This window comes from Myxocyprinus asiaticus, chromosome 20, assembly GCF_019703515.2.
Source record: "Myxocyprinus asiaticus isolate MX2 ecotype Aquarium Trade chromosome 20, UBuf_Myxa_2, whole genome shotgun sequence".
NCBI classification, from domain to species: domain Eukaryota; kingdom Metazoa; phylum Chordata; class Actinopteri; order Cypriniformes; family Catostomidae; genus Myxocyprinus; species Myxocyprinus asiaticus.
Window position 1 is genome coordinate 34,185,108 of NC_059363.1, and position 26,456 is coordinate 34,211,563.

At 40.1% G+C, this 26,456-nt stretch overlaps 1 protein-coding gene across 6 annotated transcripts in view; it reads right to left on the bottom strand.

The window, feature by feature from the left end:
- Positions 1–492: 492 nt before the first annotated feature.
- The window catches only part of LOC127411212 (zinc finger protein 106-like), a 35,423-nt gene continuing 9,459 nt past the window's right edge, over positions 493–26,456 (bottom strand). For all 6 annotated transcript variants that reach the window (XM_051646611.1, XM_051646609.1, XM_051646610.1 and 3 more), the window contains 20 exons: positions 26,269–26,330; positions 24,537–24,731; positions 21,816–23,648; positions 21,274–21,676; positions 20,291–20,360; positions 20,050–20,204; positions 19,888–19,948; positions 12,907–13,176; positions 12,101–12,815; positions 10,439–10,482; positions 9,357–9,499; positions 9,059–9,193; positions 8,577–8,693; positions 8,215–8,406; positions 8,026–8,088; positions 5,939–6,058; positions 5,741–5,812; positions 5,517–5,588; positions 5,280–5,420; positions 493–2,465 (listed from right to left, as the gene is read on the bottom strand). In XM_051646611.1, coding sequence (XP_051502571.1) covers positions 2,409–2,465; positions 5,280–5,420; positions 5,517–5,588; positions 5,741–5,812; positions 5,939–6,058; positions 8,026–8,088; positions 8,215–8,406; positions 8,577–8,693; positions 9,059–9,193; positions 9,357–9,499; positions 10,439–10,482; positions 12,101–12,815; positions 12,907–13,176; positions 19,888–19,948; positions 20,050–20,204; positions 20,291–20,360; positions 21,274–21,676; positions 21,816–23,648; positions 24,537–24,731; positions 26,269–26,327 — 4,917 coding nt within the window. In that variant the 5' untranslated portion in view covers positions 26,328–26,330 and the 3' untranslated portion in view covers positions 493–2,408. The remainder of the gene's footprint in view (positions 2,466–5,279; positions 5,421–5,516; positions 5,589–5,740; positions 5,813–5,938; positions 6,059–8,025; positions 8,089–8,214; positions 8,407–8,576; positions 8,694–9,058; positions 9,194–9,356; positions 9,500–10,438; positions 10,483–12,100; positions 12,816–12,906; positions 13,177–19,887; positions 19,949–20,049; positions 20,205–20,290; positions 20,361–21,273; positions 21,677–21,815; positions 23,649–24,536; positions 24,732–26,268; positions 26,331–26,456) is intronic.

Below are 26,456 nucleotides of genomic sequence, written 5' to 3' on the forward strand. Positions count from 1 at the left end.
TTGCCGATTTACCCTAAATTAAGCTGTCCTTCAAGTAGAGGCTTGCTAGCTTGGGACTATTTATTGGTTTGTACTATAGTTATTGATAAAAAAAAAAAAAAAAAATGTTTGACAATTATTCTTGCAATAATTTTTGTAAGGTTGAGATTGAAATTGTGTTAGAATTTGTCTCCATTTTATTAAACTGTGTAGACAGGGTCCAATTGATTTTAATTGGTGGGAGGACATTTGATATGTTTTAAAATAGAATTTTTTTTGCAATGTTAAAATAAGATTATCTAACACAACTAATAGTTGAAAAGTTCTCTCTAAAGAAGATAGAATTTGTGCCTTGATGCAAAGTAATGGGACTCTAATAGTACCCTAACTGTGGAAAGTGCCAAATGCTTTACTGAAATATAACCTCTGTTATGGGAGTCTGACCTCTCAAAGTTTAAAAGCAGAAAATGTTTTAAACAGATGTCCTCATTGGATAAAAGATGCTGAAAAATATTAGACAATTTTTGCCTTTTATTGCATTTTTTTTTTTTTCAAAAAGCATTTGCGTACAAAAAGTCGATAACAATTTAACAGCATTTGAAATGAACAAATGTGAGAAACTTGGGAATACCAGGTAAGAGATTGACTGCATTCTTTCCTCAGCAACACACAATTATAGCTAAAGAGCTGAGTTGCATTTTCAAAGGTTATGAATGGGTGGAATAACAAGCTATGTATCTATCACAATTTGACCAAAAAACAAACCTCAAGTGACCACTTATAGTTTAAAATAAAACACATAAAGGGAGAAAAAATGTTCTACCTTCAATGTCCAGAGATATTGTTACTTTCTATAAAACCTACTATTAGAAAGCTGTGAAATCACATCTTTATGAAATTAAGATGTAACCAAATGTTAGCAGTTTATATTATACTAACGTAGGCATTTTTGTATTTGTGTGCTGGTAATAGATTGAGGATTATGGCATGGTAGGTAAAACGCTCCCAACGGCATAAAAACACCTCCCATGTTGACCTCCCATGCAACTTCCATACTCAAACAGCAAAATAAAAGTCTTCTCCTGCAGAGTGGAGTGCACTTGGCTATGTGCCACCCTGCCCACCTGTACTTTCATAAAACTACACACCCCAATGGCACAAAAGCCCATACAGAATACTCTCAACTGTGAAAACAAACAAACCCAATCCTTCACAACAGGAAAACAATAAGTAAAAAAAAAAAAAAAAAAAATCTTGTACTAACCCATAAAACACATTAATCTATGTTCTCAAAGGCTTACACACACCAACTGTCACTGTGTCAACAGCACAGCAAACACATTTCAACCACAGTCTTAATTATGGCACGCCTGAATCCTTCAACTTTGCTTCACCTTTGGTGAGCAACCACATAGAGTCCAAAAAAAAAAAAAAAAATAGCCTAATAAAATAGTGAGGAAACCATGAAACCACTCAAACAATTACATATAAATGAACACTAACAGAAAGAAAAAGAAAAAACAAATAAAACCACCAGACACAACTTGACTAAAGCAGCTTTTGTATTTGGAAACCAGACTGAAATGTTGGGTGTAGCTATAATACCATGAAACTGTTAGGGGAAAAAACTGATGCAACATGAGGAAGAGATGGCCTTTATTAAAAAAAGACTGCAATGTCCAAAAATACAATCTAGTTGCTCAACGAGACACAAATATCATGCTTTCTTAAAACACTCTAGATCAGAAGCATCTTTAAAGCCATACAGACACAATTCTGAGCTATATGCGTTGCGCTGAGGGAGCTGCAGCAACTCTTCTGCTATAATGGTACCCAAATGTTTCTCACAGTTTGTTTCTTTCAGTCATCTTTATTTGGTCAGTAAATCTCAGAGCTGACAATACAGTGTATGATCAGACGAAAGACAAAATATAGGAGGACTCTAATAGCGCAGAAATTCATCCCTTGCAGGACAGTATCAGAGCAATGGCATGTCAGTATAAAAGAATCGAGCACACTCTACACTTCTGATAGAGTGAAGTGAAAAAGAGGAGACAAAGGTAAATTACTTCCTCTAATAATCAGAATACCAATAACTCCACTTAGCGAGAAGGACATTTTCATATATATATATATATATATATATATATATATATATATATATATATATATATATATATATATATATATAAATCTCCGATGCAACAATTATCTACAAACCTCTCTAGATTGTTTTTTTAAGGACACTGTTTTGCTTTACATAAAACTAATTTCTCAGTAGGATTAAACCATTACTGCCATCTTTTCTTTCATCTAAGTGGGAGTTATTGGTAGCTGATGGCTCATATAAAAACATGCCCATGAACAGGGCTCCTCTGGTGAGGGCTTAATGAGACATTCCCAATATGGGAAAAGAGTCCCTTGGCCCCTTATGTCTCCATGTTACTGTCTTCCTCGACGTGTTTCTGCATGTGAGAATGAACCACCTACAAAAGACAAGATTCATGTCAATGCTTAAAATACAAATCAGAGAGAAAATAAATATATATATATATATATATATATATTACACACCACTATTTGGCAAAAAACAAAAAGACATTTCATAAAATTACATAAAATCACAAAATTTAAAAAGATTTAGAACAATGTAAACAGTCGCTTTCACACAGACAGTCTTTGAGATTAATAACTTTTTGTTGAGAAATGCTGGCAAATCAAAGTAGGATGCTCAAACATTTTTCTGCTATCAAAGGAGCAGATGCAATTCTGTTTATTGGGCAATTATGACTTATTTGTTCACCTACGTAATGCGGAAGTCAAAAATCAATTGTCTTGTGTTGGTTTTCGAGCAACTGCATAAATGTAAACATTAACTTGAAACTTAATTTTGCATTGTGTTTGCACTGGACTGTGCATTCAGCTCCAAATAAATGGTGTCCTGCCATTTTCAAGCTAGTAGTAGTCTACTTAACTTCCAGAGCAACAGTTTAAGGAGTAGTCTTTATTTATTATACAGTATGTCATTCCACGCATGTATGTATGTCTTTCTTCTGTGAAACATAAAAGGAGAAATTTTAATGAATATCCCAATCTTTTCAATACAATTGCAGTGCAAAAAACAATCGGTCGATTATAGGTTGATTAATCGATTATCAGCCTTTTCCACCAACTTAGTTTTCGTATCTGCAAAATCCACTCTTGGTCGACCTCTAATGGACAGTTATTCCCCTTTAAACTTACAAATAGATGTAACATTTACACAGCTATGAGTCATATACACAATTACAGCTCTGTGGAAATTATCTCCATGCCACCGTTAGAGTAAAAGTTTCGTATAAACGCATAGACATTCATGGGGCAAAGTACTCGTGTCACAATAAACATGTCTAAAATGAGAGCATTGATGAGATTTGTGTGTCATTTGCTGCAAGACAGACTACAGATGTGCTGCTCACTGTAAAACAAAAAATGTAAGCTCTGTCAGCAGGTGTTTCATGAGGCAGCTGCTAAAGAGACCGATGAAACATTATTAATAATTCTGATGCCATTTCAGATGGACTCTGTAGTAGCAGCAATGTATTTTTGTTTTTCACTTTCCTGAGAATGTTTACTTATTCCAGCTAACTATTTGCCTTTAGCTATTAAACAACACCTAAACCTTTAAACCGTAGTTTAAAAATGGAAGATTACATTCATGTAATGACTCAACATTTATTTCTGTTCTCCGTTTGAAATCAGATGTTGTCAATTTATTTTGCCTATTATTATTTTTGTTGTTGTAATTATTATATAAAAGCATGGTATGTTATTATTGTAATATAACATATTTGCACCGTTTCTCTGTAAAATAAAGATATAATAAAAAAATCAGTTCTGCATCTCGGTTAACGGATATGTAAACATACAAATAATCAGTATCATATCAGTAAAAATATAAAAAAATAAATAAAAAAATAATATCAGACGATCTCTAATTACGCAGTGTGCGTAGGGCACCAACTCCCTAGGGGTGCACAATCACACCCAAGGGGGCACCAGAAACTCCACCAGCTGCCCTTACATGTTATATGTTATTCAGTGACCTGGTAGCAGTCGCAGAACACAGTCGATAGCCTCGCGCTCGCACTTTCTCAAAGGCGCCTTCGCACCGTACACCAATACAAGTTAAGCAAAATCAAAAGCATCTGTGGCAAAATATTGATTATCGCAAAAATTTATTTTGACTTGCCCCTCCTTGTTTTCTTAAACAAAACAAAAAAACATGGGGGCCAATTTTTTAACATTAAAATACTAACTTTTTCAAAAGTATAGCCACAAGACATAGACAGTATGCGTGTAAACATGATTTAAGTGTGATAAAATCACATACTAACCTTTTCTGTTTAAAGTTATAGCCAATTTTACAACTTTGTTGCCATGACGATGTAATGTCAACAAACCCTAAAACGACTGTAAAAATTACAATTTAAACAACTTTACAGCTCAAATAATACATGAGTTTTAACAGAATATTTTTTTATAAAATTACAAGCTTCAAATTTTCGCCTTTGGTCCTCCAAAAACTGGCCACATTCACTTCCATTTTAAGTGATTCACTGTAACTTAAAGGTGCTATATGTAAGATTGACAACAAGCACTTGAAATGGGTACTGCATTCCAAATTCAAAATATTGGAGAGTTGTCTGCCCCGCCCCAGACTCGAAGCTCATGTGGGTTGCCAGAATGTTGACATGCAAATTAGTCAACTCAGCATCTGTTTTAAAGGATTTCTGGGCTTTAAGCGGTCTCCATCTTCCAAAGGCATCTCCAATATTTATCCTTGTTTTACTATGCCTCTGGTCATGGTGGTTTTTAGACGGATGGCGAGGCTTTTTAGGTCGGAAAATGTTATCTCTGATCCAGTTTGTATGCTGGCTTCCATGGCTGCAGCATGCAGTGTTGTTTGTCTGCAAACGTGTGGGCGGGATCACACAGGCCAAAACATAATCACAAATTCCGGCCCGAAATGGAAACTTCAAAGTAGAATATACTGGCTGTAGCATTGTTATCAAAGAAGCCAGTATTTCAACTTAGCATGTTTCCTAATTCTCTAATGACATATTATGGTCATTTTATGATTTAGTACAGTAAACATATTACATATAGCACCCTTATATTTTTGCTTTTTTTAAAGAAAAGGAGGGACGAGACAAAACAAATAAATGCTGTTGATTGAGCTTAACTTGTATTGAACCTGGAATATTCCTTTAAAATCTGCATTAGGAGTGTGAAAAAACATTGAACGTTTGTTGTTGTACCTGTTTGGAGCCATTGCGGGTGGTGAAGAAGGAGTCGCAGTTTCTCCAGCGGCATTTAAACGTCTGCTGTTTGGTGTGGTCGTCCAGCAGGTGCTGCTGCAAGTGCTCCATCACGCCAAAGATTAATGTACAGCCGTACCACTGAAAGAGTCAGGCAACAGATTTATTATTACAAACTACATTATTTATTACCAACTTATTACTAACCAAGAAGGTATGTTTAAGCCTGTGTCTAACCCAGCAGCGGTAGTTATGGATCAGGTTCAATCTGACAGCTCGCACACTGCCATTATAGCAGCCTGTGTAGATCTGCAACAGACAAACCAGCACTGCCTTATTTTGATGATCAATTGAATACATAGCAAATAATCAATACTTGTAAAGCAATTTAAAGAGATTTATGGAATCTGTTATTGGATCTCAATAAGATCTCAAGGGAGATGTTTCATAGATATACTCACCATGCTCTTGTGGATGACCATACACATCACCATATCTGAATGTCCTCCATACACCTGGAGTCTGTCATGAGACTGGAAACACCAGTAATTTGGTTAATGTCATAAAAATAGTTAATAACAAGCAAAACAATGCATTGTATCATCGCAACACTGTCAAGCTAGTGCTGAAATAGTTTTCGACAAATATATAATTTGTACCTGGAGCTCGTACACACGGACCAGTTTGTCCAGGCATGCAGTGACCATCACCTTTCCCAATATGGCCACCACAGTGACGGCATGACTGTGACCCTTATAGATCCTCACCAGTTCTCCTGTCTGTTCAGCCAGATATATAGAATTGAGTTAGATACAAACAAGGCACTTACACATTATATATTAAAATATGAAACTTCAACCTTCATTAAACATGAAAATGCAACTAGACAGTGAAAACACTAGGTGGCCCAGAGAAAGTTAATGCTGATATTCATATTTAAATGATCAGTTAACACATAAAGCCCTAAAATACTAAAACTAAAAAACTAAGGGCCCTATTTTAAGAGCTCTAAGGTTAAGCACACTGCTATGACATAAGTCAAAAGCGCAAAGTCAATGGGCATGGCCATGAAGTTTTGGCATGTTCGTGCAAGCATACACAAAGTCTAGGTGCAAGTGGCGCAACTCGCAAATACACTGGATCAAGTGCAATTTAATTCTGACGTTTTCTCCGCTTATTCCACTGTCTGCATCCTATTATATAATTAATTCCCTCAAGCACCAGCGTTATAAACAACGACAGCACATACATAAGAAATTGGTAGAGTAAATGGACTGTATGCAAAGAATTAGAAGAACTGAAAATTATGTTCTTTTATGCATTTAGCCTACTGCATCCTTGATTGTCAGGCATATTTCTATGATAGTGACACGTTCCTTTTATACGCATAAATAATTTGATTCTTGTCAGAATTTGGATGTACACTCTGTTAAATGACAGAGAATGTATGTATTATTATTTCTCCCCAGTTTGGAATGCCCAATTCCCAGTGTGCTCTTAAGTTCTCGTGGTGGTGTAGTGACTCGCCTCAATCCGGGTGGTGGAGGATAAATCTCAATTACCTCCGCATCTGAGACCGTCAATCCGTGCATCTTATCACGTGGCTTGTTGAGCACGTTACCGCGGAGACTTAGCACGTGTAGAGGCTTCATGCTATTCTCCGCAGCACACATGCGCAACTCACCACGCACCCCACTGAGAGCGAGAACCACATTATGGCGACCACGAGGAGGTTAACCCAACGTGACTCTACCCACCCTAGCAACCGGGCCAATTGGTTGCTTAGGAAGCCTGACTGGAGTCACTCAGCACGTCCTGGATTCGAACTTGCAACTCCAGGTGTGGTAGTCAGCGTCTTTACTTGCTGAGCAACCCAGGCCCCCGAGAATGTAAGTATTATTAATTATTTTCATCTACTAACATACAAATCATGGCTTGTATTAATGGTGAATGTATCGGCACGCACTGCACTGGTCTATTTTGAAAAATTAAATTCATTTATTAAAACACGAAAAAATTAAACCAAAAAATATTTCTAAATTGAAACTAAACTTCAAACTAAAAAACATATTAAAAATAATAAGGTCAAAAAAAATCATACCAATTAAAAAACATTTTACTCTCTCCAACTTCCACCGGCCCATTTTGCAATGACTTAATCACTCTACGACACCAGGTGGAAAAATTCTATTGCAAATTAGATCACAAATACAATTGTAAATTTAAACATAATAATAATAATTGAAAAATAAACCATGACCTATAGACAGTTTAACACAAATCTCATAAATCTTTGTTTCCTATAAGACAGCTACAACTCTGATCTTCAGGGACATATTTTCATGTTCCACTATACTGTTATAGTTTGGACATTAACTTTATTACAGCCTGCTGGTGGAATCTCCAAACTGCAAATGCAGGAACTGAGTTTAAACTTTGCGCTGAGATAAGACCTGGTTTTCAAACATCTTCCCACAATTACCTATTTCTCAGGAAAACACTCACACCCACGGCCACTTGCGCTTTGCACTGACACGAAAATTGCGATTAGAATTAGCATGCTCACGGAAATTGGATAAGACGTTGGGTACGGTCGTTGTGCGTAGCGCTGCGCTTTGCGCGCTCATGAAAATAGAGCCCTAAATATACAGAAAAACGACAACTAATCAAAATAGAAAACACTAAAATAAAAGTAAAAAATAAATCAAAAATAAAAACTACAATAACCCTGGAATGAGAAACTTACATGTATATTATGTGCATGTACAGACTGGTCACTTGAGCCACTGAACACCAAATCATTCACCACCTGCGGTGAAACAACAGATAAAATGTAAGCTTAGAGGTAGATGTTACATGCTTCATGCAAAGGAAATTCTTTACAATGGTTTGGAAACATGTAAATGTGGTGCTGCTTCTTTGACCATAATCAGACCTTCATACAGAGCACAGTTTTAGTGTGGCCCTCTAGAGTACGCAACAGTAGGCCATTTTTAGCATCTCTAACGCTGATCGTGGTGTCGTAGGAGCCGACCAACAGCACACGCCGAGCCCCTTCCTGAGCTGTCGCCAGGCAACTCACGGCCCGTGGGCCATGGCACTCAAAAACATCCAACAGCTTATTGTTCTGCAGGAGACAAGAAAAGTGTAAATTACACCAAGATCTCAGTTCTCAGCTGATCAATAATCCACCTCCACAGATAACAGATCAGACTAATAGCAAGCTTGTCCAAATTTATCCCACTTTATGAGGCTCGTTTGCCACCTGAATCGTGCTGATCATTAAACACTTCATACCCTGAGACTGAAGGTGATGACAGAGCCGTTGGCCAGACCGGCATAGAGAATTTTCCAACGGTTATGAAGACAGAGCACTCGGTCTGGGAGAGACAGCTGTTCCAGACACTCTGTTGTCTGAAGATGACAATTAGAAATAGTTGTACATTTTGTGACATTACAGCAAGACATCTGAAAACAATTATATTGTAACGACTGAGTAAAGTCTTAAATTGCGGTCTGTTCCTCACACAATGCCATCTAATGGTTTCAGCAGACTTATTCATTATATGATTTATATTCTGCATGCAGAATATAATGCACGGCTTTGTATGGATACTTTGATAGCACTTTTTTGGAGCTTCACAGTGTAAATGACAGTCCACTTTTATTGTATGGAAATGAGCAGAGTTGACATCTAATTTTATGTTCCACAAAAAAATCATTTTTGGGTGAACTACCCCTTTAATACATCACAAGTAATATAGATTGGGCACAAGTACCTTGAGGCTGTAACAGCGGATGGTCTGGTCACTTGATCCTGAGTACAGACACTGTTGCAGTTCTGCTCCAGACGACACCAACAGGCAGTTTATTTTGTTGCTGTGACCCTCAAACACAGCCACACACTTACGACTCTACACAAAGAATAATGAAAGATCAATGAGACCTCTGCCAGATACCTACTTTGGAGTTACATTAAAAGATCACTTTGTTTTTATATCCTGTGGTGTATTTTAAAAAGCATGGCATCTGCTAACATAACCCCCACTTAATAGAACAGATGCATAAGAGTCTTACAGTCAGGCTAAAAGCACGTATTGTGCGGTCCCCGGAGCAGGTGTACAGCAGTCCATTATGGATCTGTATTCCATTCACTGCCTCCTTATGGCCTTCAAACTCGCCTTCTGTAGGCAACACCTCCTCTCCTCGATCTGACATATCTGATAACACACCAACATGTGGATATCGGTTATTTGAGTGAAACATTAACACTATGAAAGGTATAAGTGTGTAGATGTGTATTTTCTACACATTAATTACATTTAACAAATATTAGTTTTACTTTGCTGTGAAGTACACAGTACAAAAAATACATGTTTTAAAATACTTTTTTACTGATCTTTCAATAAGTTGAGTGATTGACTAAAACTGCTTGGAAATGGTTCTACACACTTCCTCGACTACATGGAATTCAAGCAATTATAAATTCAGACTTATTTCTGCACAAGGAACTTCTTTTTTTATTTAAAAAATAAATAAAACAATATTTTTAGTGTTATGCTTTAAAAAAAAAAAAAATGAGATCACCTTTTACTATCGGTGAGGTTGAAATGATATCTTTTTTTTTAGTAGAAACACGCACAAAGCCTTTTTACACTGCATTTCACATCTGAGAAGGTTTGATCGTTTGGACATGCAATGATGCCTAAAAATGCTGTCTAGGAAAGCAGCTATATAGGTTTTAAGTTCCCAAGAAAAGCAGCAGCAGCATGCTCATTTTCTATATTAGCCTAATTGGCACATTCTTTAGGGCTCTTATTCCAGCAGCCACTCTCAGGAGCACAGGTTAGAAACTAGCAGGCACTAAGAATACCTTACCTTTAAAAAGTAATTTGGGGACTTTGGGGATTTTTGTATGCTGATCATGTCAGTATTCTAATTTAATCATTCAGCTAAGACTGTCATTGAGCAGGGAAAGAACTAGACTCATTTCAATGCATGTACTGCTATCACACTATTCACAACGGTCAAAATGGCGATATATTTAGTGCGAGAATGGCATTTGACTAATATATTAGGTTTAAAAAAAATTTTGTTTTAGTTAGTTAGCAACAAAATTAGTTTTTAGGCCTTATTTGTTTTTTGAGCAAGTCACATACCTGAAGGCACCTTGGACTCCATCACTGCGGTGGACTTTATTTCACTGGAAAAATAAAAACATGAGGGATTTCAATACTGAGAAACACCAATCACAGTAGACAATGAAATAAAGTCAGGTGCGAAAGGTCACATTCCCACATATAAATATGTCTTGTGGAGACCAGCTGTGTGTTTTGTCTGTGAGCTCTTGCCCATCAGAAACTGTTGAGTCTTCTACGGTCTCCACAAAGCCTAACACAAGAATGCTTGTTTAACAATCTCTTTGAACTTTCAGGATTTGTTTTCTTTTTACCAAATAAACCAATACACATTAAATATTTGAACGCTGAGGGATCTTATTCATGAGAAATCTTGAAAACTAAAAAAAAACTCTTTCAGGTAACCACACCTGATGACAAAAAAGACATCTGTTAAAAGTTTACATTGCTATGAGAAATTAGGATTGTTTTTAGCACCTTCATGCATCAAAATTCTCCTTCACACTATTCACACCCATCTTGGTCCAAAATCTGAGTTTGGTTCAACCTCATCCCCTCAGTTCTCTTTACACACTGTAGTATTTTACATCATCAACGACTTGCATCTCCTTGTAACCCCGGGAGTACTAGCGGCAGCTGATTACCATTGTGACCAGGTCGCAACTCATGAGAAGTCACCAGATTCACTTTGGATGCATTTATAACCAAAACTTAATATACACAGAATGGCACTTGCTGTCTTGCAAACTGTCTGCCATATTTCATGGCATGAGATGCAATAAAAAAAAAAAAAGCTGCTTGATGAATGAGAAATTATTTTAATTTTAGGCCTAAAAGCAATCATCAATAGCGGATAATGTCCACAACTTAATGCAGATTGCTTTCAAACCAATTGCAAATCCACATGAACTGTACCCCAGACCACACGTCAAACAAATACCCTTAAGCCCCATTCACACCGCCAGTGGCATCATGTGACAAAGCGACACGATTCCATTCATTTTCAATGAGAGCAGTACGACTTCAGGCAACACGAGCTACGTGACCACTGGCGACATAGACAAAGAAAAAGTTGAGAAAAATTAAACTTTATGCAAATGACAAGCGACATTCGCGAGTGACTACCAATGCAAGTGAAGACAGAGGAGCTCACATCATCCATCTCCAGGCAGTGAGTGAGATACTGGAGTCGAGTGCAGGCAAGTGCAGGCCAAATGGAGAAGTTAAAAGTTTCTGTGAGCAATTTCACTGTTCTATATCATTATCTGTAAACGCATACATGGATATGGGCTAATAAAATGATGCGTGGAACACTGTGTCGGCAAGAGTGAGTTTGATTCATATATTGATATATCGTTCATCGTGTTTAATGATATGATGCATTGAGCACTGCTGCAGGTTATATAAAAACACTTTCTCCTGCAAAATAATTTTTTTTAGAAGCAATAGAACCGATTCCTTGTCAAATTAAATGACATCTTAGTTTTGCAGGCAGTATAAACTGTAATCAGAATTTCTAAAGCTACTGAGGCCAGATGTGCAGTCCACCAATAACATTAATGCAAGAGCAGTCGGAACGCCCATCAGGGACACAGATCGCAGAGTCTAGGCGACACCAAGTGACAATGTCATTTGCGGTGTGAACGGGGCTTTAAATGTGACAGCACAAACCATGATGCTTACCTTTCACAGGCCTTGACTGAACTGCAGGTGTTGATTTCACTGGTTGAAGTGACCTCATTGCAGGCAAGATTTTGGGGGTCTGTGATTGCATGATCTTTGGCCGCAGTGGCTGACTTCTTTAACTTCTCTTCAGGCCTCAACTCATCTGGTTCTGAAGAATCTAAATTGACAAAATCAGTGGGCAAGGGCGGGGGAAGCTCCACCATCTCCAGTTCAGAGGAATCTGAGTCGGGAGCTTCATTTGTTGGTGATGGCGCTAACTTTGTTTCCTGTGGTCCATTCTTTGAAGCTTCAGTGATCAACAAATCCTCTTTTTCTTCCTTCTCTTCTGGCGTTGAGGGTGAGGTGTTGGTGCCACTGGATCTCTGATGAGATCGGTACTTGCGGGAAGGTCGAGAGACGGGCTGCTCTCCATCAAGCTCAGAATCACTGATTTCAGGTTGTTCGTTCCCCTTTACCTTCTTAAGGTACTTTCTCTTTTTAAACTTCCGAACACGCTTAACTGAATTAGTCTCTGGGTTATTAGAGAGAGACTGCGGCTTGGGAGAGAGGGTTACAGACATGAGTGGGGAAGAAAGGTTCGCTAACCCTTCTTGAGAGCTTTGTCGGCTTTCTTTGAGGCAAGAAGGCTGCAGTACATGATCAGATTGAGCTGCACTCAAAGACATGCCTGTGCTGTCTTGGGAAGGGTCCATCCCGTACTTGAAGGTAGTATCTGTATTAAATTACATAAGGATGAACATACAATCATCCAATACTGCAAGCAATGACTACCTTTGTGCTGTAATGTAATGATTGTAACTTACCTGTCTGACAAGCTGCAAACCCTGTTTGCACAAATGTGGTGTTATGAGGTCCTGGGATGGAGCACTTGACAAGGTCATGCTCAGAGGTGAGGTTATTAGGAGAGGTGGGCTCTTGTTTGATGTTAACAACCAGTGGGGAGGTTGGGAAAGAAGAGTTTGAGTGGGCAGCTGTGGTTGGCTGAAGGGGGTGTGAGGTAAACTGAGAAACTTGTGCTAATGGAGTCACAACCTCCTCATTGCTCCTCTCTCTCTCTGGCGACTCAAATTCACCTAAAAAAAAAAAAAAAATATTGATATTGTGGTAGCGATATTGATTTCAATATTATTATCACTACCAACAACAAAAAAGCTGGGATTATGTTCTGATATCACGTACAGGGGTGGATAAAATAACAGAAATAATATTGTTTGTATGAAGGAAATCTGCTTGAACTTCCCATGGTTCAATAATGATTAAATCTGATGCATCGGTGCTTGCACCATAGTATACACTTGATCTTATTAAACGGCATGATAAATTTCTTGACCATTACATGACAATGTAAAGCAATTAGGGCTGCCCCCGACCAAAGATTTTTCTAGTCGACTAGTAGGTGTTAGTTTAAGCCATTAGACGAATAGTTGTCGCATGTTTATGATTTTAAATTTAATTACTTATATATATATATATATATATATATATTTTGGGGGGCATCAGAAAATGGTTTGCGTTCCAGGCCTGAGAATAAGTAACATTGTAACATTTGGAGTGCAGTTTGAATTTAGAAATGTATTTGATTTAAGTTTTTCGTTTTTTAAATAAATTAATAAAATTTTCAATGCAAAATCACTAAAGCAAGAATATTTACCGATCCCTCAGCCTGGGGGTTGCTGATGTAATTGGATACTGCAAAACATATACATATATATATATATATATATATATATATATAAAAACTCAGCAAAAAAAGAAATGTCCCTTTTTCAGAACACTGTATTTTAAAGATAATTTAATCTTTAAAGATAAAACTAATTTAAAGATCTTTATTGTAAAGGGTTTAAACAATGTTTTCCATGCTTGTTCAATGAACCATAAACAATTAATGAACATGCACCTGTGGAACGGTCGTTAAGACACTAACAGCTTACAGATGGTAGACAATTAAGGTCAGTTATGGTCACTTAGGACACTAAAGACACCTTTCTACTGACTCTGAAAAAAACCAAAAGAAAGATGCCCAACTGATGCAACAACTGAACGAGTTACACCAGGAATGCACAATCCCTCCATCAGTGCTCAGACTGTCCACAATAGGCTGAGAGAGGCTGGACTGAGGGCTTGTAGGCCTGTTGCAAGGCAGATCCTTACCAGACATCACCGGCAACAACGTCACCTATGGGCACAAACCCACCTTCGCTGGACCAGACAGGACTGGCAAAAAGTGCTCTTCACTGACGAGTCGTGGTTTTGTCTCACCAGGGGTGCTGGTCAGACTCGCGTATATCGTCGAAGGAATGAGTGTTACACTGAGGCCTGTACTCTGGAGCGGGATCGACTTGGAGGTGGAGGGTCTGTCATGGTCTGGGGCAGTGTCACAGCACCATCGGACTGAGCTTGTTGTCATTGTAGGCAATCTCAATGCTGTGTGTTACAGGGAAGACATCCTCCTCCCTCATGTGGTACCCTTCCTGCAGGCTCATCCTGACATGACCCTCCAGCATGACAATGCCACCAGCCATACTGCTCGTTTTGTGCATGATTTCCTGCAAGACAGGAATGTCAGTGTTCTGCCATGGCCTGCAAAGAGCCCGGATCTCAATCCCACTGAGCACGTCTAGGACCTGTTGGATTGGAGGGTGAGGGCTAGGGCCCTTCCCCCCAGAAATATCAGAGAACTTGCAAGTGCCTTGGTGGAAGAGTGGGGTAACATCTCACAGCAAGAACTGTTAAATCTGGTGCAGTCCTTGAGGAGGAGATGCACCGCAGTACTTAATGCAGTTGACTGACTGTTACTTTTGATTTTGACCCCCCCTTTGTTCAGGGACACATTATTCCATTTCTGTTAGTCACATGTCTGTGAAACTTGTTCAGTTTATGTCTTAGTTGTTGAATCTTTTTATGTTCATACAAATATTTACACATGTTAAGTTTGCTGAAAATAAAAGCAGTTGAAAGTGAGAGGATGTTTCTTTTTATGTTGAGATATATATATATATATATATATATATATATATATATATATATATCACACACACACACACACACACACACACACACACACACACACACACACACACACACACACACACACTACCGTTCAAAAGTTTAGGGTCACTTACTCATTCTTTATTTTTTTCACATTTTAGAATAATAGTAAAGTCATAACAACTATGGAATAACAGAAATGGAAATATAGGAATATGTTGTGACTAAAAAAATGTTATATTTTAGCATCTTCAAAGTAGCCACACTTTGCCTAGATTTTGCATAAATTTACTCCTGGCATTTTCTCAACCAACTTCTTGAGCTATCACCCTGGGATGCTTTTAAAACAGTATTGAAGGAGTTCCCATCTATATGCTGGGCACTTAGAGGCTGCTTTTCTTAATTATTCGGTCCAAGTCATCCATTTAAAAAACGTATATAACTATATGATATATATATATATATATATCGTGAAGGAGGGAACAAAACAAATTTATTCACACACATGTATTTTCCTGGACAACAAAATACCCGAACGCTAGAGAATGCACAGATTATGACTCAAGATGGTACCGAGTATGGCTGCTGCATTGCGCGCTCCGACACAACACAGCAGTTTTTTGTTTGTTTTGCTCACAATTCTATGTTTTTTTTGTCTTGGATGTTGTCTGCCTTATTGTCTACGACAGACAAACACTTTTGGACATTGGTTCTGCAATAGCACACCGAAAACCAAACTCTAAATTCCTTAATGCCGACCCGCTGTTTACAAACACACCGGCGGAGCCCTTTGTCTGGGCAGCCCGGCCACGGAAAAGCAGAAGGAAAAGGGGAAAGAGCGCCGGCGTTTTCATCAGAAAGACGTCGCGCAAATCGACCCCCGCTACCCAGTATTCTACTGGCAAATGTTCAGTCTCTGGACAACAAGCTCTGCGAGCTACGAGCGTGGATCTCTTTCCAACGAGAGATGAGGGACTGCTGCATTATCTGCCTTACAGAAACTTGGATGTCTGCTGAGATTCCAGATTCAGCCATCGAACCCAGGGGGTTCTCCGTGCACCAAGCGGACAGAGCGAAAGACCTCTCAGGTAAAAGCAGAGGTGGTGGTTTATGTTTTATGGTCAACAAATCCTGGTGTGATCAGGAATGTACATTCTATCAAGTCTTTCTGCACTCCTGATCTGGAATTTCTCATCCCATTCTGGCTACCGAGGGAAATCACAGCGGTCATTATCACAGCTGTGTACATCCCCCCACAAGCCGACACAGACCAGGCACTCAAGGAACTGTATGGGATTATAAACAAGCAGAAAACCGTGCACCCTGAGGCTGCGTTCATTGTGACCGGGGACTTTAACAAAGCCAATTTTAAATCAATTGGACCAAAATACCACCAACACATCAGTTTCAACACACGAGGGGACCGGGTTTTGGACCATTGCTACTCTCCCTTCCGGGATGGCTACAAATCCCTCCCCTGCCCACCATTTGGCAAATCAGACCACTCTTTCGTTCAGCCCGCTTACAGGCAGAAACTGAAACAGGAAGCACCAACCCTCAGAACGATCCAGTGCTGGTCGGACCAACCAGATTCTATGCTACAAGAATGTTTTGATCACGCGGACTGGGAGATGTTCCGGTCTGCCTCTGATGAGGACATCGAGGTGTACGCTGATAGTGTAATGTGTTTCTTCAGAAAGTGCGTAGAGGATGTTGTTCCGACCAAAACAATATGGATCTACCCCAACCAGAAGCCATGGATAAATAGCGATGTTCGCGCTGCACTTGATGTGCGGACCTCCGCTTTTAATTCTGGGAATGCGGAGGAGCATAAACAAGCCAGTTATGCACTCTGCAAAACTATCAGAGCAGCCAAACGCCAGTACAGGGACAAGATTGAAGGACAGTTTAACACCACCAACTCTAGAAGCATGTGGCAGGGAATTAATATCATCACGGACTTTAAAGGGAATAAAAACTCCATCATGAATACCGCTGCCTCTCACCCGGATGAGCGAAATACTTTTTATGCTCGTTTCGAGGGAAATAACACAGCCCTTGCGGAGAGAGCTCTCGCGGCCAAAGTTACAGAGGTTAGTTCACTCTCCGTCTCTGTAGCGGATGTAACCCGATCCTTCCGACGGGTGAATATCCGTAAAGCCGCAGATCCAGACGCCATTCCGGGCCGCATCATCAGAGCGTGCAAGAACCAGCTGGCTGGTGTTTTAACTGACATTTTCAACCTTTCCCTCTCCTTGCCTGTGGTCCCCACATGCTTTAAAACGTCCACCATTGTGCCTGTACCAAAGCAATCCAAAATCACTTGCTTAAATGACTGGCATCCTGTTGCTCTGAACCCCATCATCAGCAAATGCTTTGAGAGACTAATCAGAGATTACATCTGCTCTGTGCTGCCTCTCTCACTTCACCCATTGCAGTTTGCTTACCACAACAACCGCTCCACTAATGATGCTATTGCATCTACAATACACACTGCTCTCTCCCACCTGGAAAAAAGGAACACTTATGTGGGAATGCTGTTTGTAGACTACAGCTCAGCATTCAACACCTTAGTGCCCTCCAACTTTATGTGAAACTCCGGGCTCTGGGCTTAAACAGCTCGCTGTGCAGCTGGATCCTGGACTTCCTGTCAAGCAGACGCCAGGTGGTTAGAATGGGCAGCAACGTCTCCTCATCACTGACCCTCAACATTGGAGCCCCGCAGGGATGTGTTCTCAGCCCACTCCTGTATTCCCTGTACACACATGACTGTGTGGCAACACATAGCTTCAATGCCATCATTAAGTTTGCTGATGATATGACGGTGGTAGGTCTGATCACTGACAATGATGAAACGGCCTACAGAGAAGAGGTGCTCACTCTGACACGCTGGTGTCAGGAGCACAACTTCTCCCTCAACGTCAGCAAGACAAAGGAGCTTGTGGTGGACTTCAGGAGAAAAGACAGAGAACACATCCCATCACCATCAATGGAGCACCGGTGGAGAGAGTCAGCAGCTTCAAGTTCCTCGGTGTCCACATCACTGAGGAACTCACATGGTCCGCCCACACTGAGGCCGCTGTGAAGAAGGCTCATCAGCGCCTCTTCTTCCTGAGACGGCTGAGGAAGTTTGGAATGAACCGCCACATCCTCACATGGTTCTACACCAGCATTGTAGAGAGCATCCTGACTGGCTGCATCACTGCCTGGTATGGCAATAGCACCGCCCACAACCGCAAAGTCCTGCAAAGGGTGGTGCGAACTGCCAGACACATCATCGGAGGTGAGCTTCCCTCCCTCCAGGACATATATACCAGGCGGTGTGTGAAAAAAGCTCAGAGGATCATCAGAGACTCCAGCCACCCAAGCCATGGGCTGCTCTCACTGCTACCATCAGGCAGGCGGTATCACAGCATCAAGACCCGCACCAGCTGACTTCATGACAGCTTCCCCAAGCAATCAGACTTCTGAACTCTTGATCTCTCACAATCAATATACATCAGCACTGCACTTTATTACTCTTATTATCTCACACTGGACTGTCTTAAATTATATTCTCTCTTAACAACACGCTGGCAACTGACTATCAACTGACAGCCTGAATGTCAATACAGTACAATACAACCTACTGTATATTTTATATATACTATTTTTATTGTATAATGTGTATTCTATATTGTGTGTATTCTATATTGTGTGTATTGTACACTATACAATATTCTATATTGTGTGTATTGTATACTGTATATTATTATTTGTATATTGTGTTGTGTGTAATTATGTGTATATTAGATATGCAAATTGTGATGTGCAAATCTGTTTATTGTAAATTTGTATATGTCTCATCTATGTCTCATCACTGTCATGACTGCTATGTTGCTCGGAACTGCACCCAAGACTTTCACCCACTATTGCACTTGTGTATGTGGTTGTGTGACAATAAAAGTGAAGTGAAGTAGGTTAGTTTCCAAAGAGATGTTGCCCTGTTGTAAAGTCATCTTTCAAAAAGTTGAACAACACACATTTTAATTGCACTTAATTTTTTTCTAGTTTCATTTGAATTTTTATTTAAAATACATTTTTAATTTATAAAAATGTATAACGTTTGGTCGACTATTAGGGGGCAGCCCTAAAAGCAATAACTTGACTTAATGACTCCCACAAGATTCATATTATTTCACATTAATTATAACCTTAACAATTGCAAAGACACTGCAATGAAAGCATCCATTGGCTTTCACTAAACATGAGCTTGTCTGGATGCAGGAAATAAGATCAATGACTCATTGCTTAGAACACGTTTCAGACTTCGTATTTAAGGTTTGTGTATTGTCCTTGGATACCCCAGGCTTCTGAAAGCCAACCCTGCCTTAAATTCAAACTTTGTAAAAGTCAGAATGAACAGTTTGTTGAAACTGGGTCACAGAAATGCTCAAGTTTACTATGTGGTGCCCGCTTTACCCTGTTGGTGACGTTTGACTTAAGGATTACTGTTTCTATTTGCAGATGCCATTTTGTAAGGGATACACCTGCATTTTGGGAGCTAATTATTTGGCTTCTTTGGATCACTGTCAGTTGCTTAATTTACCTTTGAAAACTCCAGGATGAAAATGCTGATACATATTGCAAATTGGCAATCAGCCTAATGCTACTCACCTTTGAAGCCCCATTTATGAAAATTCAACCCTTCAAATGTTTTTTTCCTATTATTTTGCCCATCCCAAAATAACCATTTATAAATAAAATGTATGAGGTTAATGAACGTGCGATAACATGTCCTTTTCTAATTTCTGTACCTTGCATTCCTTGTAGAATTTCAATTCGCCTGGTTCTCAAGAAGTTCATCTCTGTGGTTACCTGTGAAATAGGTGAGTGGGTGTAAAATTAAAGCAGCAAGTGGTAGCACAGTGAAATTTTTCAATTTTTCTCTGCGTTGACACTACTTAATAAGATCTCACCTGTTGTTTCACCGTAAGCAGGCGCTGCACTTCCAAATAGGCAGCTTGCAGGGCAGCACGTGCCTGAATAAGACTGCTATCCACTGCCTGAAGAGAACTGTCAAGCTCCTCCTCACGTAGAGATACAGCCAGCAACTGATCCACTTGACAGCGTTCTGCAAAATATAATTAGTAGACACATTGAAATACCCAACATAAAGAATACGGTGTAGTTTTGTTTCATAAAAAGTAGTTTCCTTACCTTTCTTAGCCTTGATCTTTTGCCTCTTACTTTTCCTGTCTTCATTAGGAATCTCTGGAGACAAAACATCCTAGTGGAAAGAGTTAATAGTAAGATCTATCTTGTAAGATATAATGTATGTATAAGTTATTCACCCATTACCATCCACTATATTTGAGCTCAAGTACATATATGACTCATTTATTCAGGGATCATTTAGAATCATTGTTTGATTTGAAAAGTAGTAGCCTCTCATTAGCTCTATTCCAAAACCTAGTGACTCACCTAGCTAGACAGTATTTTAAGTCATCATAGGCACACTGCCACTGCAAAGGCTGTTCAAAAGAATCAGCGAGGGACTGTTGCTTTTTGGATGACTGTATTATCTGCTCTGCTATCCTGCTTTCAGACAGTGATATCGCTGGGTGATGGCACCGCAGATGTGCAGTCATGTTGGAAGTGTTTCCATTTGAGTAGGCAACACATGTAAAACAATGCTTGCACACAGTCATTTTTTTGTTTATCGTTTTTTTCTTCCTCGGCATTATACTCAACGGCAAAACCGAAATGTCCCCACACCACAGATTTGAAAGACGTTGGTGCTTCCTCGTACTGCAGACTCACTTCACCGCTCGCCGTGTTAAAGTGTGAAATCTGACACCAGCATTGCGAGCATGGTTAAGCTCCCCCTAACTTTATAGTGATTGGATATTTACTCGTGGGGAGGCATTTCCTCATCTCAGCGCGTAGGCTCATGGGCACACACAAACAGAGCCAATTCGGAGAGAAATAAAACGCACAGAAATTATTTAAATGCAAAACCGGACAAAATGCAATTCACAAGCGCCTATTGAACCGTGGATGTCGTACCGAACAGTTCAATATTATATTGAGAATTGTGGCATTCCTACTGCCTATGTAGAATGTTTTAAATCAGCCACTTATGAGGTTCCATTTTGGTTAGGATGCTGCATTAGAACCAACATGGAAGGTATGAAGCTTACCCCAGGTGCTCTGCGTTTCTTCCCAACTCCTTGTGTGTCATTTAGCTCAGTGTCTGATGTACAACCACAGTCTCCTTCAACATCCACTGGACCCTGAGGTGGCCATTTTGAACCCTGTATCTCAAGATCACCTTTTGGCTGCAGATCTTCTCTCCTTAGTTGCTGGGAGGGGCTGCTAGGAGAAGAGTCCCTCACTGGATCTACAGTTTTGAGGAGAGAGCTTGTGCCAGCAGAGTGACCTTTTACCACACTGCTTTCAGACAAGCTACGCTTGCGGGAAGGGACAGGCACTTGACTGAAGTCCAACAGAGAGTCCCAGTGAAAGCCCTCACAAAGAGGGTCATCATTTTCATTCATTTGGTTAGGACCCTCAGGTTCACAGGGCACCATTTCTATACCAAATCTGAAAGGATTCAGGACAAATATTGGATTAGTGTTTCAATAATGTAGTGTGCAGTACTAGATAAACCAAGACAGAATGTTGTTTTCATGGTTTCATTTTATGAGAGTAAATAGAAAATAAAGAAAAACTCATGCAGTACCTTGGTAAGCCCTTGCCTTGCTCTTGCTTCTTGCGACTGACTTCCTGATAGACCTGGTCCCAGTTTACAATCCGCCGGGAGCAAGAGGAGCTAATGAGCTGCCGCAAAGTGGGCTTGAGTCCACAGTCCTTCTCTGATTCACTCTTACGTGAGCCACTCACATTCCTAATACGCCTGGCAATATTCAAGTTGGGTTCATGGGCTGCTGCTTTGCCTTTGGTACCCATATGGCGGTTCAGATCCCTTTTGAGACATGCAGGCAAGGCAAGCTTGCTTAAAGGGGGCACTGAACAGCCTGCTGTTGGTTGGGATAGACTACTATGGGATTCCTCATCAAGTGGGCACATATCTTCATCTAGCATGACCATGGCTTGATCTTGGACTGGTATGGGAAGGTTTTCTTCCCTTTTGCCAAATTCCTCATCTTCGTGGTCCATAGTGGAGGTGCTAACTTGCAAGGACTGCAGAGATAGCCTAGTGTTATTTCGCAAACTGCCAATCTGTAAAGATGTCTTAGCACTGGTGAATTGTTGCTTGTCATTGCTAATATCTTCATCAAAAGCCTGCCCCTCTTGTACCTTGTGCTTGTTCAGTTTCTTCTTACGTTCATGTAATTTTGTATTCTTGTTCAGCTCTAAATTCTCTGCTTGCTGGGGTTCCTTAGTCTGAGGCCCAGTCTTTGTTTCTTTAGGGTAGTCCTCTGGGCCAGAAGTGTGAACTGAGCTTTTTCTATTAAGCAAGGTCTCCTTGGCTTTTCGCAACATCTCTGACAGAAGATGCTCTTGCTCTTCATTATAGATGGCATGTTGTGGGAATTCTAAGCTTGAATGGGAATGCAGAGAGCCTTTAGAACTGACAGAGTCTTGAGTTGCCACTTGTCTGGAATTAGGCTTTGAACTATGCATCCAAGAGGCCCCATTTTCAGGATGCTTGCCAGGCTTCTCTGATCGTTTAATTTTGGAAGTCAATGAGAAGGTGAAACTATCAGTGCTACTACTGCCACAATTATTGAAGGACTGTTTCTGGTTCTGCCTGCAATCACTGTCTTCATGGTAGGGCTCTGCGAGTTTATGCTGCCAATTTCTCTGGTCTGCCTTGAATTTTTTTTCCATGTCCTGGCTGCTCTTGTTAAAACTCTTTGCTTTACAATTTTCTTGAGATTCCACATCTGACTTATCTGAGGTTGGCTGAGGCATTGTTTGAGATGAAGAATCACCAAGTTTAGCTGGTGGATATGGTGCCCATCTGTGAGCATTTTCTGACATCTGATCATTACCTTTGTTGTAATCATGCTTGCTACCAGATTCTTCTACACTCTGTTGGCCCTTTGTCTGACTTTCAATGCTGTTGGGTGTCCCCGGCTGCTCTCTTGCAGGAGATTTAAAGTGCCCAGGTGACATATATTGTCCTTGCCTGAAATTATATTGACTGTTTTTCCAGGAAAACTGATTTCTCAGTTGTGGTGGGCAGACCCCATAGTCACCTTGTCTACCACCCCAGAAGTTTCCTTCATTGTGCATACTCCCTCCCTGTCGATCCATGGATCCCCATCTGTGCAAGTCAGGAGGTCCTCCAGCATGCCATGTGGCACCCCGAATCTGTCGGTTAGGGTCAGACCAGTTGCTATTGTCAGGGGAGGAAAATCTTAAATTCTGCCATTTGGAGCCTTTGCCCCTTTTGGGCAGCTGAGGGAAATTAGGGTAGGGTTGGTCCCAAGAGCCATACTGCTGGCACATCAAAGGCCTTGGCCCCTGCCACTGAGCCTGATGCTCCTGCCACCTCCTAATGTTCTCCTGCTCCTCTTTAGCCTGCTTTGCAGCAGCCTCTTCTTTTCTGGTAGAGTTGAACATACAATGATTTAACTGACAATATCGGCTGACAAATTCATAAATAAGAGGATTTCAGAGTTTAATTTGTTATGGTCAGAAATATAAGACAATGAAAACTTCTAAGAGAGCTGCCTTATCCTGTTGTTTGGAGTTAGGAATATAAGGGGGTCATATGGTGGGATAATGTTTGGCACATGACAGAAATACAGTTGTTGCGGACCCGTTGCTTGAGAAAATTCCACAGCTTTCCCCACTAAACTAAATTGCATTTTAATGTGCAAAGTGTGCTCGTATTCATCTTTGGAAAATGAAACGCAAATATCAGGTTGGTTCCATGGAACAATTCTCTTTAGCAACATCAATCTTATTAATATGAATGGGTAAATAAGGAACAGCAAAGAGTTTGTGTTATTATTGAATGTGTAACACGTTAATTGTAACGCTTGGTGCATAAAGATAGTTGGTGTGAAAAGACTATTTAAAGGCGTTCCATTTATGCTGTTTAAGGGTTGATTAGCTGCAAGGGCATGGCGTGGTATCCAAGTAAGAGTATGAGAGTGCAAGTGTGCAGTCATGGCTGTTTTAGGGCTCCTGACACCTGACTCCAAAGTCAGACCAGTTCGATGAAAAGTTTAATATAGAACTGTAGGTGTTGTGGTTACAAACAGAGGATTAAATCAGAGGAATCACACTTCAATGACAAAGCTTTTGATAATTTACACCATACTGTCATTCCATTATTTTTTTCTTCAGAATTAATCTGTAAATGGGGGAAAACTGTGCCCCCATTAAAAAACGGTTCGCAATGCATGCAATCAAGCCTCACCAAGTGTTGTACGCCAATATATAATCTGGACGCTAAAAACATAATGAAAACAGAATAAGTACTTACTTGATAATTTCCTTGCGTTCTTCAATGAGCTGCACAAAATCTTTGTCAAAGTACTCCTCATCTCTGTCTTCATTTAAAGGCTGGTGCTTAGGATCCTCAATGCGCTGTTTGTGTATCGAGCTGGAAATGTGACTGGCGTAGTCGGTCAGGCTCACCACTGTCACGCCGCAGACTCGGCACTCATGTCCACAGTCACTGGGGATGGAGGGGCACAAAGGCTGCTCAATCCTGCCCTCAGGCATATTTACTGCTTTTGAGTCTAATCGTTACGGTCCTTTTAAGAGATCAGGAGGCAAACTGACTTTTGAAATATTGGAGATGAAAACACATCCAACTAAAATTAAAGTTACTAATTAAATTAAATAAAAATTAAAAAGAGTGCAATCTTCCTGATCTTGCAGTATGTCTTCAGAGGCTTCACATCAGGTTTAGAGCGAGCAGGCAAGAGCAGGAGGTACTGGGAGACTGAGGTTTTAAGTCTCTGAGGGGTGACCACCCTCTCAGCAGTAGCTGAGCCTTAGCACGCTGTCATGATGGAGTCTGCTGTGCTCTGAGACAAGGGCTGGGTGCGCTTTTGGATTTGGTGTGTAGAAATGCATTCCCCCACCCCCGATCTCCACCTTCCTCTGCTCTTTAGGGCTGCAGCAGGGGCGGGACTCTTTAGTGATAGCTGTAATGCAAGCTGCTTACAGTTGCCGGCTCAAGGATTCCTCCCTGCCTTAGCTGCTCTATTTAGTGCCAAACTTGTGAGCTGATAGATAGTTGCTGTTGGCAGTTGGTCTATCCCGTGAAAATGGTGTCAAGGCAGCTTGCCATTTTCCAGTCAGCAGTCTTTGAATTTATTATTTAAAATCCAAAAGCTTTTGTGTGAGGCTTCAGAATGAGGACTATGATTCTGACATTAACATTAACATACCTATGTTCTACTGTTCACTTTGACCAATTATAACCAATGAATAATTATTGCTCTCAACTATACATCATATTTCTATTACAAACATCCTTATCAATATGGAATGCAACTAGTTAAAATGTGGCACAACTGTGAAAGACACTGTTTTTGTCAGGCACTTCAGAACTGAATACCCTCCTCATATAATCTTTTTCTCACTTTTCACATTCCAGAGATCTACATAATTGTCACATGAGAGAGGCAGTTGTTATCTGTCAGCCTTGCCAATGTCCCTATATTTACTCCCTAGCTATGGCAGCTGTCTAAGCTTATCCACCTACTGACCAGAGGATACACGTGCCAGACAATACACATGCTTTTCATCATTAATCATAATCATATTTTACAAAACCTAAAATCACATGCCAAAACTGGGTCATGAACTTGGGAGTAGTTCACTTGATGTGTGTCATAGATCAGTCTATAAAACAAAAAATACTTATGCATTTATTATGCTTAATTATTTCTTGATTTCAAACTGCATTTGAATGCAAGTGACTGGAGAGCTTTGAAGAGACGTGAACGTTGTTTAAAGACAGGGTGGAGAAACTCTTGCAAATAAACAGTTGTATTTCAGTAATTTATGTGGAACGTGTGAGCTAAAGAAACAAGCAGACACTAGCTTACAAATTTCCATCTGGCTGACTGTCAGACATTAAAAGCCCCTGAAAGCCTGCATACTGGTAAATCCAATGATGCATAAACTTGAGAGTATAAGTACTGTCCTGATAGCGTAGAACATTAATTGGCTTCTGCGAGATGCATAACACAGGTTCTTACCGGCCTTTCAGATTCTCCAGCTCCCGATGGTGCAGCATACTTCTCATGTGCTCTTCCATCTCCTACAAAAACAAAGAGACCATTAAGAACAAATATATCTTATTTCAGACATACTTGGTGTTGTTGCACAAAGGCTACTTGTAACCATAGATCTCATAAAAGAACAGAAACCATTAAAATTCAGGCCA